This window comes from Eulemur rufifrons, chromosome 8 (assembly GCF_041146395.1).
Source record: "Eulemur rufifrons isolate Redbay chromosome 8, OSU_ERuf_1, whole genome shotgun sequence".
NCBI lineage: Eukaryota > Metazoa > Chordata > Mammalia > Primates > Lemuridae > Eulemur > Eulemur rufifrons.
In genome coordinates this window covers 60,589,663-60,613,208 of record NC_090990.1, presented here as the reverse complement: position 1 = coordinate 60,613,208, position 23,546 = coordinate 60,589,663, and the positions used below count along the sequence as shown (strand labels likewise).

Sequence of the window (23,546 nt, the reverse complement as noted above, 5' to 3'; positions counted from 1 at the left end):
CCTGTTCAAACCAGTATAACAAAATGAAGATGCTATGAGGTAAATCATACTCCAATTCTAATTTTCATTACATTGAGATTTTGCAAAAGAAATAGAAAGCTATTGCAATCAACTACTTACATGTGGGAAACAAAGCATGGGAGTTAATGAGGAGCAAAATCATCTCTCTAGAAATACTTCTTAAAACTTTTTTAAAACTTTTGAAGGAATATTAAAAGTGATCATATTTTAGGAATTTATTTCAAGAATACTACATAAGCAGCTGCATTAAAAAGTTCCCAGAAATCAAAATTATATTTCAAAGAATGTATTCATACACATACAATTAAACCAGAGTTCATACAGTGTCCAAAAGCAGATCTTACAGGGCTTTTTTAAAAATAAAAACAATGGCTCATTTCTTCAGAGGCGGATCATCCACGTCATAATCATCCTCGTCTGGCATCTCCAATGGCTCCCCAAAGATCAAAGACAAATTCATCTGGGAATGCAAAGTCTCCAAGAGTTTCGTTGAGTGCCGTACAAAATTCATCTGGATTACCTTTGTCCTTTCCAGCTTCAAACATTGTGGTAGCTGTCAAAAATAATTTTTAAAAATTAACGATTAATGGAGATAGCATCAGGGGACTGTGAAAAATGGCACTAGGAAAATTACTTTCCAGAAGTCACATGCATATGTATCATATATTTCTAGTGCAAATTAAAACAGTAAGATACCCCTCTTACATATCAAAGTAGTAGAGATATTTTTCAACAATCTGTCCACTGCACTCAGGTTTGCAGCTGCCACCCTTGCCCTCTACCCGACCTTGAGGCCCATCATTTGGGAACCTCGGGCATTCCTGTGGGTCAAACAAGATCCCCTGAGAGAAAGCCCTATGGCTAACACTGGCAGGAAACTTAGAGTACTTCCCTCATCTCCCTATAGTCACTAGCTCTCTCTGCCTCCTCCTCCCACTGCCAACTATGATAGAGTCTAGTCCTCCCTCCCCAAAGGAAAAAAAAGACAAAGGATGACAGCTTGCAAGAGAGCAATAAAGCTAGGAAGAAGGAGAGGAAGACATATCCACCCACGGAATCAAGGTACCTTTTCTGAGCTCCTCTCCCGATTAGGACAGAAAGTGAAGGTGGTACCCTTGCTGTTTTTCTAGTAAGTTGCCTAGGCCCCATATTCTATGTCTGGGAACCGGCATCTTCAAGAGTACACATTCCCATTGGACTTGCCCCTAGGTGGCTGGGAGCCCATGAGCTTCAGCTGGTTTTTGCTCAGCTCCCTATAAGCACCAACAACCAGAAAGAGACAGTATGAATGTGACTTGGGATTTGGATGAAGAACTTCCAGGTGAAAGGGAAACACCAAATCCCAAGAGAAATGCTCCAGCCTCTCCTTTCCTCCCAGGTTAAGAATGAGCTAATCAAAGCTCATAGGATTTCCCTTAATAGGCCACAAGATTTGGTCTTTCAGCTAAATCCACCAGGGCTCCTGAGAGCAGACAAGAGCTGTTTCTCTTCCCAGTGGTTCAGTACTAACACAAGGCAGCCTAGGAAGAAAGGGAGAGATGTGGCCCTCAGAAGGGCCCCATGATCAAAGCAGAAGTGGGGTGCAGGTGGAGTGACCTGGTACAGGGAACAAAGTTCTAGTAAGGTGAGCAGGGCTTCCACCTCGCCAGGCAGTCTTGTGTGGGGCGGGACAGTACAGATGTGGTGAGGAGGATATGGGGGCAGGAAAGAAGGATAGCAGTCCGAGTGATGAGAGATTGGTGACATGGAAATTGATCACATGAGTCTATATATCAAGAACAATGGGAATCAGGTTTGTCACTGCTAGAGAAGGATAAATAGGGAAAGGGAAAAAACAAGAATAAACCCTACAGAATTGGAATTGCAGATATCAGTGGAAATATATATATATTCAACTGAGAGATTCCAAAAATATAAATGCATGCATACACACACACAAACACATACACACACACACACACACACACACACACATTTCTCAGTCCTGGAAGCATGACACCACAAGAGTAATGAGAACATAAGAAACTCAGAACTTGCTTCTTTTTTTTTTTTTTTTAATTTTTTTTTTTAATTTTTTTTTTTTTTTTTTTGAGACAGAGTCTCACTCTGTTGCCCAGGCTAGAGTGAGTGCCGTGGCGTTAGCCTAGCTCACAGCAACCTCAAACTCCTGAGCTCAAGCGATCCTCCTGTCTCAGCCTCCCGAGTAGCTGGGACTACAGGCATGCACCACCATGCCCGGCTAATTTTTTCTATATATATATTTTTAGCTGTCCATATAATTTCTTTCTATTTTTAGTAGAGATGGGGTCTCGCTCTTGCTCAGGCTGGTCTCGAACTCCTGAGCTCAAACGATCCGCCCACCTCGGCCTCCCAGAGTGCTAGGATTACAGGCGTGAGCCACCGCGCCCGGCCAGAACTTGCTTCTTAAATATCATTCCCCACTAAAAAGAATGAGAGTTCCTTGGAGAAGTGCTTGATTCGAAGGCTGGAGCAGGCAAAGCACAATATGAACCAAGAGCATCTTGTACCAGAAAGAAAGTATTAAAAAAAAAAAATGATAGGAACATGTGAAAAGGACACACAAGTCAGAGGGCAAAAGCTCCCATTGACCAAATCAGGGATAACTTTAGCATCAAAATAAGTAGTAACGGTAACAGATTATATAACTCCATTGAATAAAATATGAAACCATGACTCCATAATGAAATAAATGATTAATTGATTGATTAAAGATAGATAAGAGAAAGAACTAAAGAAAGAAACTGATTCATGAGGAACAGTTTATTTACATAGTTTCAAAACATCTCCCCACAAAACACTTATTAAGGAGAATAACTTTACAATATAGAAGCCTAGCAAACAAGTGAAACATTAATAAGAGAACATTAATCAAAGTGAACATTAATAAGAGAACAAATCAAAAATCTGTGCCTCCTGATAAGATGTAATGAAAATAATACAACACCACATTTATGTTATTCCTGACAAAGAAGTGTGAAAACTTGAATGTAATTATGGAAAAAAAATTAGACAAACCAAAATTGAGGAAGATTCTGGGGGAAAAAAAAAACGTGACTTATACCCTCCAAGAACATCAAGATCATGAAAATCAAGTAAAGAACAGGGAACTATGGCTTGCAATCTCTGGTTTTGGTTCCTAGTCACAAAATAAGAAAAATGCTCTTCAAGATTCCCATACTCTAACCTTACAGTCCAAAATGTACAAGCTCACTCATTCTGGCACAGCAGAAAAGTGAAGAAAACCCCAAAGCTCAATACAGTCCCAGAGCTGATCAGACTTCCATAGTTCTACATGTTCTACCTCCACTACCATGGCTGCTATTACTAGTAATAATTACTAGTGATCATTACTAAGAATGATAATGGCTACAGCTATTATTTGTGATGTGACAGAAACATATTATTTAATCTGATCCCATGGCAACCTTGTAAGGTTGTATTATACCCCTTTTAAAGACATGGAAATTAAGGCTCACAAAGAAATTAAGAATAGAGCATGCACTTGAACATGTGATAAATTTTTGCTAATGCATTAAATATAAACATAGCTTTTAAACATCCTTACAGGAAAAATAAATGGTACAATTTTATACTTTTTGATGAAACATTATATCTCCAATTTAAGAGAAAAGCAAAAGAAACTTTAGCAAAATCAAGTACTTTTTAGAAAGTTATAGCATATTAACATAAGACAGATATTAAAATGAGTTTTATCTGTTGACTATAATAGAGCTGCAATAATATTTAATACCTGACTACAATCTGGCAAAAAATATTCCATTAAAAGAGAATTTTTATACCCCATATAGCAGCTAAGGTCTGACCTCTAGTGGCAATTTTTCATTACTACCACTGAACTATTTTTACATTATTTTAATAACAAACCTATTTTGATGATGTAGGTCAACATATAGTTTCCACTAAGTTTTTAAATATGTAAGCAGAACTTTTAGATATAAAATATTACTACGTGGTTAAAAATTTTGGTATCAAAGTCCCAGAATTACAATTACCCTGATTTGATCACTATATGTTATATGCTTGTATCAAAATATAACATGTACTCCATGAATATGTACAATTATTATGTATTGGCCGGGTGCAGTGGCTCATGCCTGTAATCCTAGCACTCTGGGAGGCTGAGGTGGGAGGATCACTTGAGGTCAGGAGTTCGAGACCAGCCTGAGCAAGAGTGAGACCCCGTCTCTACTAAAAATAGAAAGAAATTATCTGGACAACTAAAAAAATATATGTAGAAAAAATTAGCCAGGCATGGTGGCACATGCCTGTAGTCCCAGCTACTCGGGGGGCTGATGCAAAAGGATTGCTTGAGCCCGGGAGTTTGAGGTTGCTGTGAGCTAGTCTGACGCCACAGCACTCTAGCCTGGGCAACAGAGTGAGACTCTGTCTCAAAAAAAAAAAAAAAAAATATTATGTATCAATAAAAAATTTAAAAAAAAAGAAAATCCAGACACTGAAGAGATTTGCAACAATGTAAAACAAAATCATTATTTTCACTAGATCAGTTTTTGTATTAAAAAAATGCAATGTTTTAAAGCTATGTTATTTATATTAACATTTAATTGATTATTATTTAAGTAAAGTAATAAATAAATATTTTTTAATTTCTCAAAAAAAAAAGTCCTAGAATTAAATCTTTTTTTTTTTTTTTTTTTTTTTTGAGACAGAGTCTCGCTCTGTTGCCCGGGCTAGAGTGAGTGCCGTGGCGTCAGCCTAGCTCACAGCAACCTCAAACGCCTGGGCTCAAGCAATCCTTCTGCCTCAGCCTCCAGAGTAACTGGGACTACAGGCATGCGCCACCATGCTCAGATAATTTTTTCTATACATATTTTAGTTGGCCAGATAATTTCTTTCTATTTTTAGTAGAGACGGGGTCTCGCTCTTGCTCAGGCTGTCTCGAACTCCTGACCTCGAGCGATCCACCCGCCTCGGCCTCCCAGAGTGCTACGATTACAGGCGTCAGCCACCGCGCCCGGCCCTAGAATTAAATCTTAGCTGTTAATTTGTTAGGTAACTTTGGGCAAGTTACCAGACTTCTCTGACTCTCACTTTTCAAATCTATAAAATGGCAAATAGTAGGATTTAGATAAAGATTAATCAGCCCCATTGTTAATTTCACCATGAAATCTGTAACTTGACCTCATTCTATGGGGAAGATCTTCAGCACTTACCTTCACTAAGACTTTTCATAAATATTAATATCAACCCATTTCCAACAAGTCACATGAGTCAAACATCAAATCACAGCCAATTTAGAATATAATCTCTAATGAAAATCTATTTCCAAAATTTCATTGGCTTTATCTGAGAAGGATGACTTTGTATAGTGTTTGTTGTTTTGAATTTTTTGAAAAAAAAGAAAGTGATCCTAGGAAGAAATGTAATTATCTCTATTAAAACACCATTAGTGTATACTTTTTCAGTAGTTATAAAAGACTGTATAGGAAAAATGGAAACTATCATTCAGATTTCCTTTCCACATATCTCTGGATCTCTTAATAAATTAGAAATCCTAATTTTATTAAGAATGAAAAAAAGAAAACTAAACACTGATGAAAGAAATCGTAGATGGCATAAACAAATAGAAAAACATCCCATGCTTATGGATTGGAAGAATCAATATCATTAAAATGACCATACTGTCCAAAGTAATCTACAAATTCAATGCAACTCCTATCAAAATATCAACATCGTTTTTCACAGAATTAGGAAAGGCAATTCTAAAGTTCATATGGAACCAAAAAAGAGCCCAATAGCCAAAGCAATCCTATGTGAAAACAACAAAGCTGGAAGCATCACATTACCTGACTTCAAATTATGCTACAAGGCAAGAGTGACCAAAACAGCATGGTGCTGGTATAAATATAGATGTATAGATCAATGGAACAGAATAGAAAACCCAGAAATAAAGCCACCAACCTACAGCCAACTGATATTCAACAAAAACATACACTGGGAAAAGGACACTCTATTCTCTAAATGGTGCTGGGAAACTGGATAGCCATATGCAGAAGAATGAAACTGGACCCCTATCTCTGACTATATATAAAAATTAACTAAAGATGTATTAAAGACTTATATGTGGCCAGGCATTGTGGCTCACACCTGTAATCCCAGCACTTTGGAGGCTGAGGTAGGAGGATCACTTGAGGATAGGAGTTTGAGACCAGTCTGGGCCACATAGCAAAACCCTGTCTCTAATAAAAAATTTAAAAATTAGCCAGGTGTGGTGGCACACATCTACAGTCCCAGCTACTCAGGAGGCTAAGGCAGGAGGATCACTTGAGCCCAGGAATTCAAAGTTACAGTGAGCTATGATCACACCATTGCACTCCAGGCTGGGTGACACAGTGAAACCCTATCTCCAAAAAGGGGCGGGGGGAGACTTAAATGTAATACCTAAAACTATAAAAATTCTAGACGAATACCTAGAAAAATTCTTCTGGACATTGACCTAGGCAAAGACTTCATCACTAAGACCTCAAAAGCAAATGTAACAAAAACAAAAATAGACAAATAGGATGTAACTAAAAAGCATCTGCACAGTAAAAGAAATAATCAATGGAGTGAAGAGACAGCTTACAGAATGGGAGAAAATATTTGCAAACTATGCAAAGGGCTAATATCCAGAATCTACAAGGAATGCAGGTAACTCAAAAATAAATAAATAAATAACCCTATTAAAAAGTGGGCAAAGGACATAGACTTTTTTCAAAAAAAGACCTACGAATGGCCAGAAAGTATATGAAAAAATGCTCAACATCACTAATCATCAGAGAAAGGCAAATTAAAACCACAATGAGATACCATCTTACATCAGTCAAAATGGCTGTTATTAAAAAGTCAAAAAATAACAGATGTTGGCAAGGATGCGGAGAAAAGGGAACACTGATACACTGTTGGTGGGAATGTAAATTAGTACAACCTCTATGGAAAACAGTATGGAGATTCCTCAAAGAACTAAAAATAGAACTACCATTCGATCCAGCAATCCCACTACTGGGTATTTACCCAAAGGAAAAGAAATTTTTATATCAAAAATATACCTGCACTGGTATGTACATTGCAGCACTATTCACAAAAGTAGACATGGAATCCACTTAAGTGTCCATCAGTGGATGTTTGGAAAGAGAAAATGTCACAAACACACACACACCATTGAATACTACTCAGCCACAAAAAAGAATGAAATGGACAAAACTGGGGGCCATTATCTTAAGAGAAATAACTAGAAGCAGAAAGTCAAATACTATATATTCTCACTTATAAGTGGGAGCTAAACAATGGGAACACATGGACATAGAGAATGGAATAATAGACACTGGAGACTTAGGAGAGTGGGAGATGGGAGAAGAATGAGAAATTACTTAATGAGTACAATATACACTATTTGGATAATGACTACACTAAAATGTATCAAAAACAAAAATAGACAGATAGGATTTCACCACTGCGCAATATATCCATGTAATGAAACTGCACTTGTAAACCTTAAATTTATACAAATAAAAAATATATATACACAAAACTGAAAAAAAAATTTTTAAATAGAAGGGCTTAAGGGAATAGGCTCATTCCCATTTTGCTCTTCTGCCTTCTGCCATGTAAGGACACAGTAGGAGGACCCTCATCACATACTGAGTACTGGCACCTTGATCTTGGACTTCCCAGCCTACAGAACTGTGAGAAATGAATTTCTGTTGTTTATTTTTTAAAAATAATAACAATGAACATCCCATAATCCTTTTTGAGGATAATGTTTTATGTCATTTATTGTCATATCACTTTTTGTAATTTTTTATTTTTTTATTTTTTATTTTTTTGAGACAGAGTCTTGCTCTGCTGCCCCAGAATAGATCATCACCGCTCACTGTAACCTGAAACTCCTCGGCTGGAGTGATGCTCCTGCCTCAGCCTCCTGAGTAGGTGGGTCTAGAGTAGCTGGGACTACAGATGCATACCTCTACTCTCAGCTAAGTTTTCTATTTTTAGTAGAGACAGGGTCTTGCTCCTGCTCAGGCTGGTCTCAAACTCCTGAGTTTAAGCAGTCCTCCCACCGAGGCATCCCAGAGTGCTAGCTAGGATTACAGGCGTGAGCCACAACACCCGGCCTATAATTTTTTGTAATATATGTTTACATTAACAAGTCCAGAATAATGTGATATCCATGTAATTCACATTAATAATGAACATTTCTAGGCCAGGTGCGGTGGCTCACGCCTGTAATCCTAGCACTCTGGGAGGCCAAGGCGGGTGGATTGCTCGAGGTTAAGAGTTCGAGACCAGCCTGAGCAAGAGCGAGACCTCGTCTCTACTAAAAATAGAAAGAAATTATCTTGCCAACTAAAAATATATATAGAAAAAATTAGCTGGGCATGGTGGCTCATGCCTGTAGTCCCAGCTACTCGGGAGGCTGAGGCAGTAAGATCGCTTAAGCCCAGGAGTTTGAGGTTGCTGTGAGCTAGGCTGACGCCACGGCACTCACTCTAGCCCAGGCAACAGAGCGAGATTCTGTCTCAAAAAAAAAAAAAAAAAAAAAAGAATGAACATTTCTGAAAGCTAAGAAATATTAGGAATACATACAAGTAAATGTATTTATTTGTATGTTAAATAAATGCCACATTTGTGATTTATATTTCATGCTAATCAGATCTGAATAATGAAAGAAATTCCCAATTTACCAATGGTTAACATTCTTCAAATAATTATTTTTCTTACATTTTACCTCCCTAGGTGACTAATCACATTGCTAATCATGTGTAATAATAATGACTTTTCATGCCATTTGGAAGAATTTGCTATAGATGATTAATTAACCTTACAAAGGAATTGCTAGTTAATTTACATGGAAATTGTCAGGAGTGTTTAGTGCCCTGAATTTCTCAGAGTAAAAGAAAATTGATTTTTAAAAAATTGTTGGCTGGGCACACTGGCTCACGCCTGTAATCCCGGCACTCTGAGAGGCTGAGGTGGGAAGATCACTTGAGGCCAGGAGTACAAGGTCAGCCTGAGCAAGAGCGAGACCCTCTCTCCACCAAAAGTAGAAAAAATTAGCCAGAAGAATACAAAGGAAAAATAGAAAAATTAGCCAGCTGTGGTGGCGCATGCCTATAGTCCCAGCAACTCAGGAGGCTGAGGCAGGAGGATCACTCGAGCCCAGGAGTTTTAGAGTGCAGTGAGCTATGATGATGTCACTGCATTCTAGCCAGGGCAACAGAGTGAGACACTATCTCAAAAAAAAAAAAAAAAAAAAAGAAAAAGAAAGAAGGAAGGGAGGGAGGGAAGGAGGGAGGGAGGAAAGAGAGAGAGAGAGAGAAAGAAAGAAGGAAAGAAAGAAAATTATTTCTTAATTCATTTATAATTATTTATACTATTGTCTACCACTCTACCCTGTATACTTGTATATTTTAATAACAAAAAGGCAAACTAATTTATTTAACTATTAACTATTCTCAATTTATAATTAAGTAACTGTAAGGCCTGTATCCAAACTTAAGTTCTGAAGTTGAGAACTGTTTTAAGTTCCCACCTTTGAAAATTGCAGTTCTCCTGAATTTGAGTTCAAGATCCAGCAATTATTTGGATCAGAATTCCACTATTTTCATAGAGTACATGGGGATGCATTAAAATCTTTGTTATAGTCTGTCTTGCCACCAGGAAACATGATATATTTTCTTACCTTCTTTTAAGTGAAGCTCAGGGAAAAACTGCCTTTACATACATATTGCACATGCATTGATGAATTTGTATTTATGAAATGTATCAATTTTATTGCATTTGTGATATTATAAGGACAGAATGTCTAACTCTTTAGGACCACTAATTATTCTATATTATTTGTGTGTCTACCACATTTTCTGAGCTTTCTTATGATTTTTCCAGTTGAGCCTAATGTTGTTCCAGGTTAATTGCATCACATGCAAATATCATTAACTTTTGGCTTATTTTTCAAAAGTTCATATCTTTTTGGTTCTGGTCCTGTTTACTATGATTACGTGGCTACTGCTTCCAGGAAAATGCTGAATAAAATACTTTTTACTTGGAAGAAAAAAAAAAAAAGAAAATCCAGCAATTGATATATTAGTTCCTGAATCTTCTAATAGTCATACAGTTACGCTCTTTGAAAACTTCTCAGCTGAAAAGAAATGTACTATATTACTTTGCCAGTAAATACTACCTAGTTAAGTAAAGGGTACTACCATTCCTAAATCCTATTTACCCTCATTTGCATATGCATTTGCACACCCGTCACAGACCCATGTCACGTACGCAAACCCTGATATTTTTCCAAAGGCAAAAGAATTGAGGAGAGAAATTGTAAGACCCTGGTTTTCAGCTTTAACTTCTTGTCTGCTTAGAGCAAAAATTTATTACATGCAAATTTTTTATTTTTCTTCAAGGAGCAAGAAATAGAGTACAAATGTTTTTCAGTTACAGACATCATCTGTACATTCAGTATAGAAATTCTAAATTTCAAGCAGGTAAGAAAAAATAAGAACAGATTCTGTTAAATAAAATTTACAGGAGGCCATTGGTTTGGACAGAGCTCCTGCACGAGGCCCAACAGACCAAACCGAAAGGGAGTCACTCATGCTGAAGTTCCACTCACCAAGCCACAACTAAATTGTTTACCTGACCTAAGAAATCAGGAGAGAGATCATAGCCAAATCCCCAAACAGGGCAGTCTTAGCTGGCATAAGGAAGTCCCCTCTGCTTTAACCTTTATAAGTAAGGAAATCAACCTTAAAATGGCCGCTTTTTGGTCTCTGTTTCTGCTTTTTTCAGCAGTTTTTTGTCTATAAAGCCAAACTCCTCTGCTCAGCTCATCAGAACACCCATTCTATTTTATAGAACAGACTGTTGCCTGATTCTAGAATTGCAAATAAAAGACAATTAAGATCTTCACACTAAATTGGTTCTAAATCTTGTCTTTTGAAAATTCCAAAAGGAAAATGCAAGATGAGTGGAAATAGAAAAGAGAAGGATGAATGAGCTTCAAATACTCTACCTGGTAGCAGGTAAACAAAACAATCAAGTCCTTGACTTTAAAAAATGTATTAAGTGCCTGATTCAGACACATGCTCACAAATGCATGCAGGCACAAACTCTTCCCCTGGGGTATATATTTACTCTTTTCCCCACCCAGCATCCCACTTTCCCTTCTTAAGGGAACGGATATCTTGCTTCTACACGGGAAGGGCCAGGCCTTTCATACCCTTGACGCTTGTATTTCAGGCTTACGCTCAGCCCCAGAGGTAGGGGATTTGACCCAGGCCCAACCATCCTCCAGGCCTCAGGGATTGGCTCACTTCAGCCAACCAGAAAAATCGGAGACAATCCTGGGCATTTTGTATGAATGACTTAAGGGAGGCCCTCCCTCCTTCCCATAGTCCTTGATGCCAAGAGGATGTAGAGGGTGGAGCGATGGCAGTCCTTTTGGCTCCATGAGGGAAGGGCCTGAAGCCACCAGGGAGGGATACTATGAAGGCCTAAAATGAAACTAGAATTGAGAGAAAAGAAACCACATCCTGATAACAGCATGAGAACTCTGGATCTAGCCATTCTTGATGCCAAGATCTATCTCAGGACTTTTCAGTTATAAGAACCAATAAATTTCTCCTTTTTTCCTTAAACCTGTTGGAGTTAGGGTTTTTTGTTTCATTTTGGTTTTAGTTTTTGTCATTTGTAACCAATAGAGTATTCACTGATAAATCAAGACCCTGACAGCCTAATGATGACATAAAAAATACACAGAAATTTAATTGCTCAAATGCCCCTATTAGACATATGCCAAATGTGTCTTTTCTTCGTATTTCTGATTCATTGTTTCATAGGATTTCAGTAGCTCTATTAAATGGTGCATAGTTTTAATATCATAATAAATATATAATTTAATCAGTATAAATTTGATGTATCCAATAACAATGCTTTTCATATGTGTCATTTATAAAATTCTTTTCAGATATATTTTTTAAATCCATAAAACATGACTGGAAAAGATATTATTATTCACAGTTTATAGACTAAGAACTAACCAAAATTTTTAAATGTTGACTTGGCCCTAAGACCTCGTAGCTAGTAAGTGATAAGTATTAGATCTTTTTTCATTATTCTTTATTATCTTATCTTATGTTCATTATTCTTTTCATCACTCCACAAATACTTTTTACCTTGAAAAGTATAATTGTCTGTAAGTGCAAACAAGACATAAGTAAGTATTAAGTTCCATCAAAGTAAGAGGTATAAGACTTGTTAAAATAGTATAATCTTACCTAAATCAATATCTCGAATTCCCATGTACAATTCAAGAAGATCATCAATCTTTTCAATTGCCTTTGCTTTGGCTTCAGAAGGCTTTATCAAAGAAGAGAGAAATAACATAATACATTACATTTGTATTGAAATTTCATGATTGTTGGGGCATATGTAAGGGGAAATCTGATGTGCAGCCAGGTCATAGTTGTAGACTTCAGCTAATTTTAATGGAAGTAGATCTTCTACAATGTGCTCGGTAACTAAATACAAATCAATACAATGAATACTTATATTTAGTGTCAGCATTAAGTGTTATGGATTCAAAACAGGAACACAGTCCTTAAGCAGCTAACAATCTAAACATGAGGACAGATGGGAAAATAAATAATTGTGTAACAATTTTTAAAGGATAAAAAAGGTACAGAAGCATCACAAGGGAGGAAGCAAGTTTATTTCTCTAATAGTCATGGAAGATTTCTGAAAGAAGGTGACTTAACAACTGTGTTTTCAAAGATGAACAAGAGATAAGCAGGAGAGGGTACTTCAAGCAGAAGGCAATAGATTGGCAAAGTCTACGTGAGGTCACACAGTCTGAAAGAAGATGACAGCATGTCAGAGGGGCTGCAAGAAGTCCCATGTGACTGGAGAACACAGTGACAAACATGACTAGATCTGAAGGGGTCCTTTGTGCCATGAAGAAGATTTTGGTCTCTATTGTGCAGGCCAGCATCTCTGAACTTTTGATGGCTCACCCTAATAGTAAAACATTTCTGAACATATATCCTTATTATTTGTTTTAATTTTACTGTACCATTTATAAGTTATACACATATATTACCATATTGATATATTATGTACTTTACAAAAATATCCTAAAAAAGGGAAATTTTAAATTGGTTTCCCTGATCATCACCTAAATACAAATCTGGGAACGACACCAATCGGATATCAGACTGAGGTGGGGGGTGGGGGAGGGGATGGGGGTATGCCTACACAATGAGTGCATTGCGCACCGTTTGGGGAGTGGTAACACTTGAAGGTGCTGACTCGGGAAGGGGGGGGTGGGGAAGGGAGGGATATATACCTACACGATGGGTGCAACGCGCACGACCTGGGGAACGGACACGCCTGGAGCACTGACTTGGGGGGAAAGGCGGTACAGGAGCAACGTATGTAACCTGCAATTCTGTATCCCTCATAACAAGATGAAATAAAAAAATAAATAAATAATAAAAAGAAAAAAAAAAGGAAATTTTATAAAAATGAGATAATGATGAAATCATTTTTTTTTTTTTTTTTGGGTAGAGATGGAGTCACACTATGTTGCCCAAACTAGTCTCAAACTCCTGGCCTCAAAAGATCCTCCTGTCTTGGCCTCTCAAAGTGCTGAGATTGCAGGTATGAGCCACCATACCTGGCCTGAAGTAGTATTTTCAAAATACTTTTTGTGTTAAGTATTAATGGTACCAAAACATATTTGTTCTTCCTAAAACTATTATTAAAAGTTTCAGTAAAAAACATGATAAGTCTTAATATTCTTTTTTTTTTCTTGTGAAAAGAGAGTGTCTTTTTTTTTTTTTTATTTCAGCTCATTATGGGGGTACAAAAGTTCAGGTTATATATATTGCCCATGCCCCTCCATCCCTCCGAGTCTGAGCTTCAAGAGTGTCCATTCCCTAGACAGTGCACATTGCACTCATCATGTAGGTATGCACCCATCCCCTCCCCCCACCCCCATCCCCCCCCCCCAGTCAGAACTTCAAGCCTGACCATTCCCCAGACAGTGCGCATCGCACTCATCAAGTAGGTATACACCCATCCCTTCCCCCTAGCCCCCTAAATTTTTGGTTTACTATTGGATAAATTCTGGTTCTAAGTTCAGATTATTTTAAAACTTGGTTTTAAATGGCTTCATAGCTTAAAAAAAGGAATTCCCCAAAGATGTTAAATACTCAATTCTAGGTGCAAATGTAGAATTCGTGATTAGAGTGTAAGAATTTTCACATTTTCACTTTTAATACTGTTATAAATGCATACTGCTTTGTAGTCTCAAAATTTATTAAAATCATGCATTTTATAGCAAATGAAAATTTATTTCCTTGAGGATATTAGTACAACTTTCTCACATTTTTATTTACAAGAACTAAGCCTTAAAAACAATAACAGAGACGACATGTTGTTCTTGCCTTCATTATAGTGTATTTTGAATTGTCTGTGTAAAGCAACTGGCTATGCAAAGTAACTTAGGTGGGTTTTTTTGTTTGTTTGTTTTTTTAAAGCAGAGTCTCGCTCTGTTGCCCTGGACAGAGTGCACTGGCGTCATCCTAGCTCACAGTAACCTCCAATTCCTGGGCTCAAGTGATCCTCCTGCCTCAGCCTCCCAAGTAGCTGGGACTACAGGCATGCACCACCACACCCGGCTACTTTTTTCTATTTTTTTTTTTTCTAGTTGTCCAGGTAATTTCTTTCTATTTTTAGTAGAGACGGGGTCTCGCTGTTGCTGAGGCTGGTTTCAAACTCCTGACCTCAAGCAATCCTCCCACCTCAGCCTCCCAGAGTGCGAGGATTACAGGCATGAGCCACCACACCTGGCCATAACTTAGGTATTAACCTTTGTATCTGTATCTATCCAGTCATCTTGTAAGTGATGGTCACAAGTGTCAGTATGCTCATACACAAATGGCCACCAATATTTCACCATTCGAATAGCTCCTATTAGCTATTGATGAGCTCTTGATCTATCACCTCCTCTCCATCCACATTCTGTTTGCCTGGGTTCCAGCCTCACTTTTTCTGATTTACAGAGGTTTCTTAATTTGTCTCCCTGCCTGCAGTCTTCAGGTTCTCAAATCCATCCTGCCCAACACCCATCCTCTAGAACCAAGGGATTTTTCTAAAACACAAAACTGATTGTGTTGCTCCCCTTGCAATTCCTAAATGGCTCTCTCATGATCCCCAGGCCCTTCACCTCCTAACCCCAGCCTAATCACTCCCAACCAGGTACTCCCAGCACCCCACACCCCAATCTCTTGGATGACTTACAAGGTCCCCAAACCCATCATTGTTTCATGCCTAGAACACTCTTCTTCTTCTCATTTTGAACCAACTCACTCATTTCTTCTGGAAGGAAACTCTCCCTGACCTCCTATCTTTCCCTAATCCCTGGTAACAGTTGATGAGTCCCTTCTTTGTGACACTGTGTATCCTGTACATACTTTCTTTAACCCTATCCTGCTGGTTTATAAGAGCTTCTTTTCATGCCTCTCTCCCTTTAAAGGAGAAACAAGGCCTTTATGTATCTTCATATCATCAGCATCTAGACTGTGCCTGTCTCAACAAGCACACATTGAATGGAGTATGAGGTATGCGAGTGCAGTAACTTACAGTTTTCAGCATTTGTGCTAGGTTATAAGGGAATGATTTGTTCCAAATCCTATAAATCCTTTAACTCCTTAAGTGTTTGAAATTAGATTGTAGGTCATTTGTATCAGATTTAATATTAGCACCAAACCAGCTTTTTCCCTTCATTATGAGCTATTTTTAATTGCCCTATTTAATTAAACAGGCTATGAAAATAGGAATGGATTTTTAGATGTTTACCTTTGAATGAATCTTTCCTATGTCCCGAGATAGACCTTAAGCTACTCTTTTTCATCCCAGCAACTTATATATAGCTTATGTTTACTTAAGTAAGTATTTATGAATGATGCTATTAGAACACGTAGACCCTGCTTCCTTTGTGAGCTGCTTAAAGGTCTGCCCATTTTTCCTCACAGCCTTGAGAAAAGGCAGAGGTAACCTTCTCCTGGCTCCCCACAGCTGGCTCCTTCCCTCTGTTCTTCAGGCCCGTAATCCTAGCACTCAGGGAGGCTGTGGAGGGAGGATTGCTTGAGGTTAGGAGTTCGAGACCAGCCTCAGCAAGAGTGAGACCCTATCTCACTAAAAACAGAAAGAAATTAGCTGGGCAACTAAAATAGAAAAAAAAAAAAATTAGCCAGGCATGGTGACACACACCTGTAGTCCCAGCTACTCGGGAGGCTGAGGCAGGAGGATTGCTTGAGCCCAGGAGTTACAGGTTGCTGTGAGCTAGGCTGATGCCACGGCACTCTAGCCTGGGCAACAGAGCGAGACTCTGTCTCAAAAAAAAGAAAGAAAGAAAGAAAGAGAGAGAGAAAGAAAAGAAAAGAAAGGGCATGGAAGAGTGGGCAGTAGGAGGGGTGGAGGAATTTCTGTTTATACAGGACACACAGAAAAGGCCTTTGAGGCGAGGTGATATGTAGTCAGAAACCTGACGCAGGCAAAGGAGCCATGCAGATAAACGGGCAAAGCATTCAGGCAAGAAAACAGCAGTGCAGAGACCCTGGGGTGGGGATACAACTGCAGCATTTGGGGACAGTGAGGAGACTGATGTGGCTGAAGCAGAGGAAGCCAGGCAGGAGTGGTAGGAGGTGAGATCAGAGAAGAAATGCGGGGTCATGTTGGTCTCTCTGAGGAATTTAGCTTTTATTCTGAATGGCATGGGAAGCCACAGGAGGGTTGTGAACAGAAAAGAAACATAATCTCACTTGTATTTTTAAAGGATGGTTCTGGCTGCTGCTGAGCACAGATGGAAAGAGGGCAAGGAGGAACATGAGGAGAGTAAACAGACGGTGACTGCAACATGCAGGGTAAGACGATGGTGCCTCAGGCCATGGTAGGGGGCAGAGGAAGCGAGTGGATGTTGGATTCTGGTCTCTTGTTGAGGTAGATCCACCAGGATTTGCTGATGGAAGGGATGTGGGATGAGAAAGAGAAGAGTCAAAGATGAGTACAAAATGTTTTACCTGAGGAGTGGAGTTTATAAATATAATCTTTTATTATCAAAATCTTCTTAAGTATCTTTACTCCTACAGGTGGCTCTGAGACAATTTCTTTTCAGTTTTTGAGATAGTCCAGATGTCTACAGATTCTAGAAAAGTCATCTGCAGGCAGCTGAGAATTTCTCTAAGTCACAATCTCTTCTCACACACTTAGTTCCTGTATTTCCTCCTTAAATGCCTTCAGTAATTTCCATATTGTTCAAATAAACAATGAACTAAAAGTCCATGTTGTAATTAAAAAGAATGGCATTTTATTTAACTTTGTCATTTTGCCTTTATTTCCAGCTCTAATAAACATGAATATCTATACATTTCCAAGCAGAATAGGAAGTAAATGAACATAACATACCACTTCTTCTACGGTGGCAGGACCTTTTGATCTCAGGCGAAGAGTTTCCCTTCCGGTACCAACTTTTTCTGCTGATGATTTTCCAGCTTTTGACCTTGGCCCTATATCTGTAAACACACAATGAATGGGGTAAGGTACATATATTCAGGAAGAATCCCAACAGATTGCTGTGAAAGCTACTGTAGTTCTTATCACAAAACTATAGGTAGAGATTGATAAAAAGCATGCCTTCTTATAGAATTTCTCAAACTAAAATAAATTCACCCACCATCCATTATTCTCATGTGGGAGTCTGTATGAGAGAGTTCTGACCACAAAAAGAAAAGGGAACATGCGAAATGTACAGATAGGAAAGACTCAGTAAGAAGTGAGGCTGGGATTTAAAACCAGGTCTTATGGATACAGACTACATTCCAAAGTCTGTATGTTTTCCTCAACAACCCTCCAGCCCCAGACCTCTTGGAAGCACGAGTGATAAAATCAGAGATGACATGCCAGGAGAAGCAGATTCCTAAAGGAAAAACGCCTGGGAGGAGGTTCCAAGGAAGGAATTCCCCACCGACAGCAAGGACAAAAACAGGGAGTTAGAGTCCACGTGAAGCCACTCCTTTCTTTATGCTTGTTTTTTCTGTTGTGTTTTATTCTGGTTTTTGTTTTTTCAATGCACCGAGGGTCACCCCCCAATACCAAGCAGTAACATAAATGAGTGACAGGAAGGCTGGGGACCGAGGATAACGGAAGGGGTGTGCCCTATCCAGGCCAGTCCCACAACCTACTACCCTGCGGGAATGTTGGCCCTGCACAGCCAGGTCTACTTTTTTGCAAAGAAACTGGATTTTCAGAGTCTTTTATGAATCTCTTGATTTTTAAGTTTTTTAAGTTTAGGCAATTAAGTCAAACTTTTAGAAACAACATATTGGCAAAAATAAAAGAGAACTGTGGGTCAGATTCCAACCACAGGCCACCAATTTACAACCTCTAGAAACATCCCTAGTCTCTTAACTGAGGACTCTATGTGGCAGCAGTTTGGGGCAAGGCAAGGAAGGGGTGAGTGGGGAGGGGGATGCTACACCAAAGAACTGGAGACACCTGAGCTCCCGTGAGGAGGCACAGCACAGGTGGGGGAAATAAGAGTAGATGGTGAGGTCTATGCAAAGCTCTCAAGACACAGACATCGAGTGGCCCACACGAATGCATTCTTGCTTACTTAGAACCTAGAAAAATTCTCATCTTCAGCCAAGTACCTCTTTGCTATTGGGAATCTATGCCAAAGTGATCAAGGATTTTTCATATTAATTTTAACCTACATTCACGGACAGATTCACCAAAACATTAAGTTTTCCTCTGAGAATGAAATTATTAAAAATTATCATGCAATGAGTACACCAGCTCCCCCTAAGCAAAAACCTATAAATGGTGGCTGATGAGTTTTGGGAATACCCAAATGCTACTCCTGGTGACCGAATGGATTCTCAGGAGACTAGACCTGTGTCAGCAAGCCTCCAGCATTGGCCTGGCCAGTTACATTGTGTCCTGAGGGAAAAAAGGATTCTCATGTGCTCAGCATAGAGTTTCAAAAAGACTGCCCAGAGAAAAAGATTAAGTCGATCTGTCATCAGCAAGGTCCAGGATTCTGTACCGCCCCACAGTGTGAGTGCTGCCAGCCCGAGTCACACATATCCCTAAAGTGGTGAGGACAGCCACAGCTTAACAGTACTAACATTAAGATAAGCAGCCCCACCCCACACACAGACCCCACCCACTGAGAGCTCACCAAGCAATCTGCTCTTTATAATTTGTCCTCTTATATAAATTTCCTACAGGGTGGAAAATGAACAAGCCCATCTAACACCTGTGTTTGTGCCCACCGCTACATATACATTTCTATAATGATTGTAAAGTAATATATTGGCATTCTGACTTACCAACAAATGCCTCTTATAAGTTTGGTGAATATGATATAGCCCTGAAAAAATGAACAACTCTGATACATTGAAAACAAATAAAAAACCTTTCTGAGACTTACAAAGCTAAGCACCCAGCCTCTGGAATGTAGGGGCTTCATAAAGGCACTGTCGTCCTGCTTGAGAAGTCAGCCGGCCTCCCTAGACAACCTCTCTACCTCACCTTGCTCCTACCTGCAACACTGGCAGACAGAAGGGCAAAATACGTAGCACGGAAGACTTTTTATTAATAAATTTTGTTAGAGCAGTTTTAGGTTCACAGCAAAACTGAGAAGAAAGTACACAGAGTTCCCATATGGCCCATGTCCCCACACATGCGCAGCCTGCCCCACTGTCAACCTCCCATACCGCGGTGGGACACTAGTTACAACTGATGAACCTACGCTCACACGTCATTATTGCCCGAAGTCCATAGTTTACATTAGGGTTCACTTCTGGTGTTGTATATTCTTACGGGTTTGAAGAAATATATAATAATATATATTCACTAGTAGAGTATCGCACACAATACTATTACCACCCTAAAAATCCTCTGTAATCCACCTATTCACCTCAGATTTTTTTTTATCATTATGTATTTGCCAAGCCGTCTTCTCAAAAGTGGCACCTCAAAACTAACCACTTGGTGGCACCAAAGCAAAAGTTAAATTTTAAGGTCTGGTCTTAGACCAGCCTCCAGAAAGACAGTTTTCACCTCTAAGGAAACAGAAGCCATGTTTCTCTATGATCTGATGATTTAGGTACAGAAATCAACTTGTTTATACATGAAAACAGGCAGGATAGTACTGTTTACCCACAGGGGGAGAAAACAGGTTTAGTGTTTTGAAACGTTTTGAAAATCATGACTATTTAATAGTCTGGCCTACTTTTGGGGTGCTGGCCTGTCTAAGCATGCCTGACCAACCAGGCCAAGCCCTAAATCAGTCACTTCGCAGGAATGGATGTGGTTTATACAGTAGACTCTGGTAATCAGCCTGCAGCTAACCGATTCACTAGCCTCTGCCCCCCACCAAACGTACTGGTCACTTAGGGCCCAGGACACTCAGCTTGTGGGTGCCTTTGCTGCTCCCATGGTGGAGTTGCACATTACCTAGAAAGAGTCATGTTTATTCCCAAACCTTTTTGTGGCAATTGTATCTGTCACTCTAATTATGTGCTTTAATTTAAAAGTATATGAGCTGATGAAATGAGTGTAAAATAAGGAGTTATTACTGCTATGAAAAATAGGTTGACTGCTTTGGAAAGACTCCATGAGGGTGAGTTGCAAAAAAAAAAAGAAAAGAAAAGAAAAGAAAATTAGGTGTAGGCAAGACTCCTCTAGGAGATTAGGAAAAATATCTTTAAACATCTCTCATTTCATATAAATGGGTATTTTTAATGAAAGAAAATCCATAGATATGCATTAAAGTTGTGATTATATAAGAAAGACCATAGAACTCCAATTTGTGGTCTCTACTCAAAGAAAAGGCCTTTTGCATTAAGAGTTTTTTAAATGCGTATTTCTGTTTTAAATTAAAATATTTATACATACATGTATCATTCTTTATGAGACCCCATTTAACTGACACTTTTTTTTTTTTTTTGAGACAAAGTCTCGCTCTGTTGCCCAGGCTAGAGTGCAGTGATGTCATCATAGTTCACTACAACCTCAAAGTCCTGGGTTCAAGCGGTCCTCTTGCCTCAGCCTCCCAAGTAGCTAGGACCACAGGTGTGTGCCACAACATCTGGCTCATTTTTCTGTTTTTCTGTTTTGTTTTGTTTTTTTTTTTTTTTGGTAGACAGGATCTCACTATGTTGCTCAGGTTAGTCTCGAACTTCTGGCCTTATGCAATCCTCCCACCTAGGCCTCCCAAAGTGCTAGGATTGCAGGCATGAGCCATTGCACCTGACTTGACACTCTTCAGTAAACAGGTGAATCCCTAGTCTCTGCTATATGGTGAAGCTCAGGAAGAGAGATGGGGAAATGGAGAAGGCAGAAAGGTATTTGTCCCATCCCAAAAGCCTGTGCCTGAGCCCTAGGGAAAGAAGAGGTGCTGAAAGAAATGAAAAGCTCTGTTTTCAGCAGGAACACATGCAACATAGTTTAGATCCTCAACTGATGAAGGATTGATCCAGTGGGGAGCCTGGGTATTCTCCCCACTTCTGCACAGAACAAGCCTTGTTCTGGTCCCATGAGGGCCCTCGCTGGACTGCAGCATCACCATCAGAGCACAGGCGGAGACCAGGATTCCAACATGAGGTGTGCACACATGGACACAGCTGTCTGTAAGGTGCTCAGTGAACAAGAGCAGGCCCAAAGATGCCCAGAGGAAAGAACAGAATGCTCAGGATACAAAGAAGGCCAACAAGGTGCGTAACAGGACCACTTCTTTTGAGCACATGTAAAACCCTTGGAAACATCTAGAAATAGTTGTAAATGGTATATTGCAGTGGGCTGAGGGTGTGTGAGAAAAGGCGGTGAGAGAAAAATAAATCAGTGGCATTTTGGTGACAGGTAGGAAACAAACCAACCACTTTCAGTTCTAAACAGTGAGATAAAAGTTCTTCTAATATTTCCCATCAGGTTCCAGCCAAAAGTAAGACCCCTTTCATTTTCCAGACTTCTCAAAAACATTATCTGGCCCTTTAAAAACATCCTGCAAGGACTTTACTACTGAGGTCTGATGATGTCTACCTTCACGCTCAGTTTCAAACACAGTGTGATAATGCCTGTGAGTAATGTGCTCAGCTGCATTCTGATCATTTGACATCTAATGGCTTTCCTAGGAGAAAATTAATAACTTAATCTATACTGTTATCCATAGTGTCGTGGTTAAGAATGTATACTCTAGAATCAGAGCACCGGAGTTAAAACTCCAGCTCCTCTGTTTACAAATCGTGTGACCTTGAAGAATATGTCCCTACCTGTACAGTGAGAGCAACACCCATTTACAGTGTTGTGCTGAGCACTCGAAAGGCTGCTATAGGAAAGGTGCTTGCCCGGTGGCCTGGATCACAGTAATAGAGTGCTGCTACTGGAGTATATAATTTGTTTCTACTGGTGTGTTTCAACCTGGAGAGAGAGAAATCTGCTCTTCCACTCCCTCTCTAAAAAAACCACTTATATCAGTTTTCTCTCTGAAAATAAGAAACATGCCAAGGTCCCTCTTCAAATGTTCAGAAAGTTGTCACTTCAAATACCAGGAGCAAAGGACTCTTTTTTATTCTATTTCTCTCTTCTACAAAACAATCTCTTGTCAATTTAGGAGAGAGTTGAAACAACCAATGGCCCTCCCATCACTCCAACCAGATTCTCCAAAGTGGATGAGTTTAAGCCCAACCCCTCACGAAGCACTCAGGACTCAATGCCCTCCGGTATCCATTTCATTGGTGGCAGGACTTAAAGGGAAGAGGAAGAAGAAGGATCAACTGAGGGGCCAGAGAATACAGAGTAAAATCTGTGGACTCTGAGGTCTCTTTGTCTCCCCTTCCCACCTCAATATCCCCTATTTTGTTATTAAAGTCATGCGACACCATGTGGGCAAGTGACAGACATATCACCACGCCATCCTGGAGAAGTAAACATATAGCCCACTCCCCTAACAGCCTGTGTCGGGTGAACTCCACTACCTCATCAAGTTCACCAATCGATTCCTGTAATTCCATCTCTGAAGTTACACAGCATCAAGAGAGACATCAAAAGAGTGAGCCAGCTGGCAACTCAAGCAGGACTTTGCAGGATGTGTACACCAATAATCTTCAACATCACAGGCCCAGAAATGCTTATATTTGCAGTGTTCCCAGAGCTGATCTACGTATCAGGAATCAATTCTCACCAACCAAGGTCACAAAGAACAGATGTCATCAAATCTGCTTATTGATCCATAGGGAGAGATGGTATCAAAGGTCCAAGTGAACTCCCATGCTTCATTCTTAAGAGCCTGAAACTTCCTGGAGAAAGTGATTTCTAAGCAGAGACCCAACCATCAGGGGTAAAGACAGCAAGACTAATGGGGAAGAAGGGAGGGGAGGAGAAAGTGTTCCAGACTGTAGTTCAGCAAGTTCAAAGGCCCCAAA

General features: G+C 39.5%; 1 protein-coding gene across 1 annotated transcript in view; it reads right to left on the bottom strand.

The window, feature by feature from the left end:
* Window positions 1-285: 285 nt before the first annotated feature.
* The window catches only part of GIPC2 (GIPC PDZ domain containing family member 2), a 75,093-nt gene continuing 51,832 nt past the window's right edge, over window positions 286-23,546 (bottom strand). The window contains exons 4-6 of the mRNA XM_069478113.1: window positions 17,527-17,633; window positions 12,336-12,417; window positions 286-574 (exon numbers count right to left, since the gene is read on the bottom strand). Coding sequence (XP_069334214.1) covers window positions 429-574; window positions 12,336-12,417; window positions 17,527-17,633 — 335 coding nt within the window. The 3' untranslated portion in view covers window positions 286-428. The remainder of the gene's footprint in view (window positions 575-12,335; window positions 12,418-17,526; window positions 17,634-23,546) is intronic.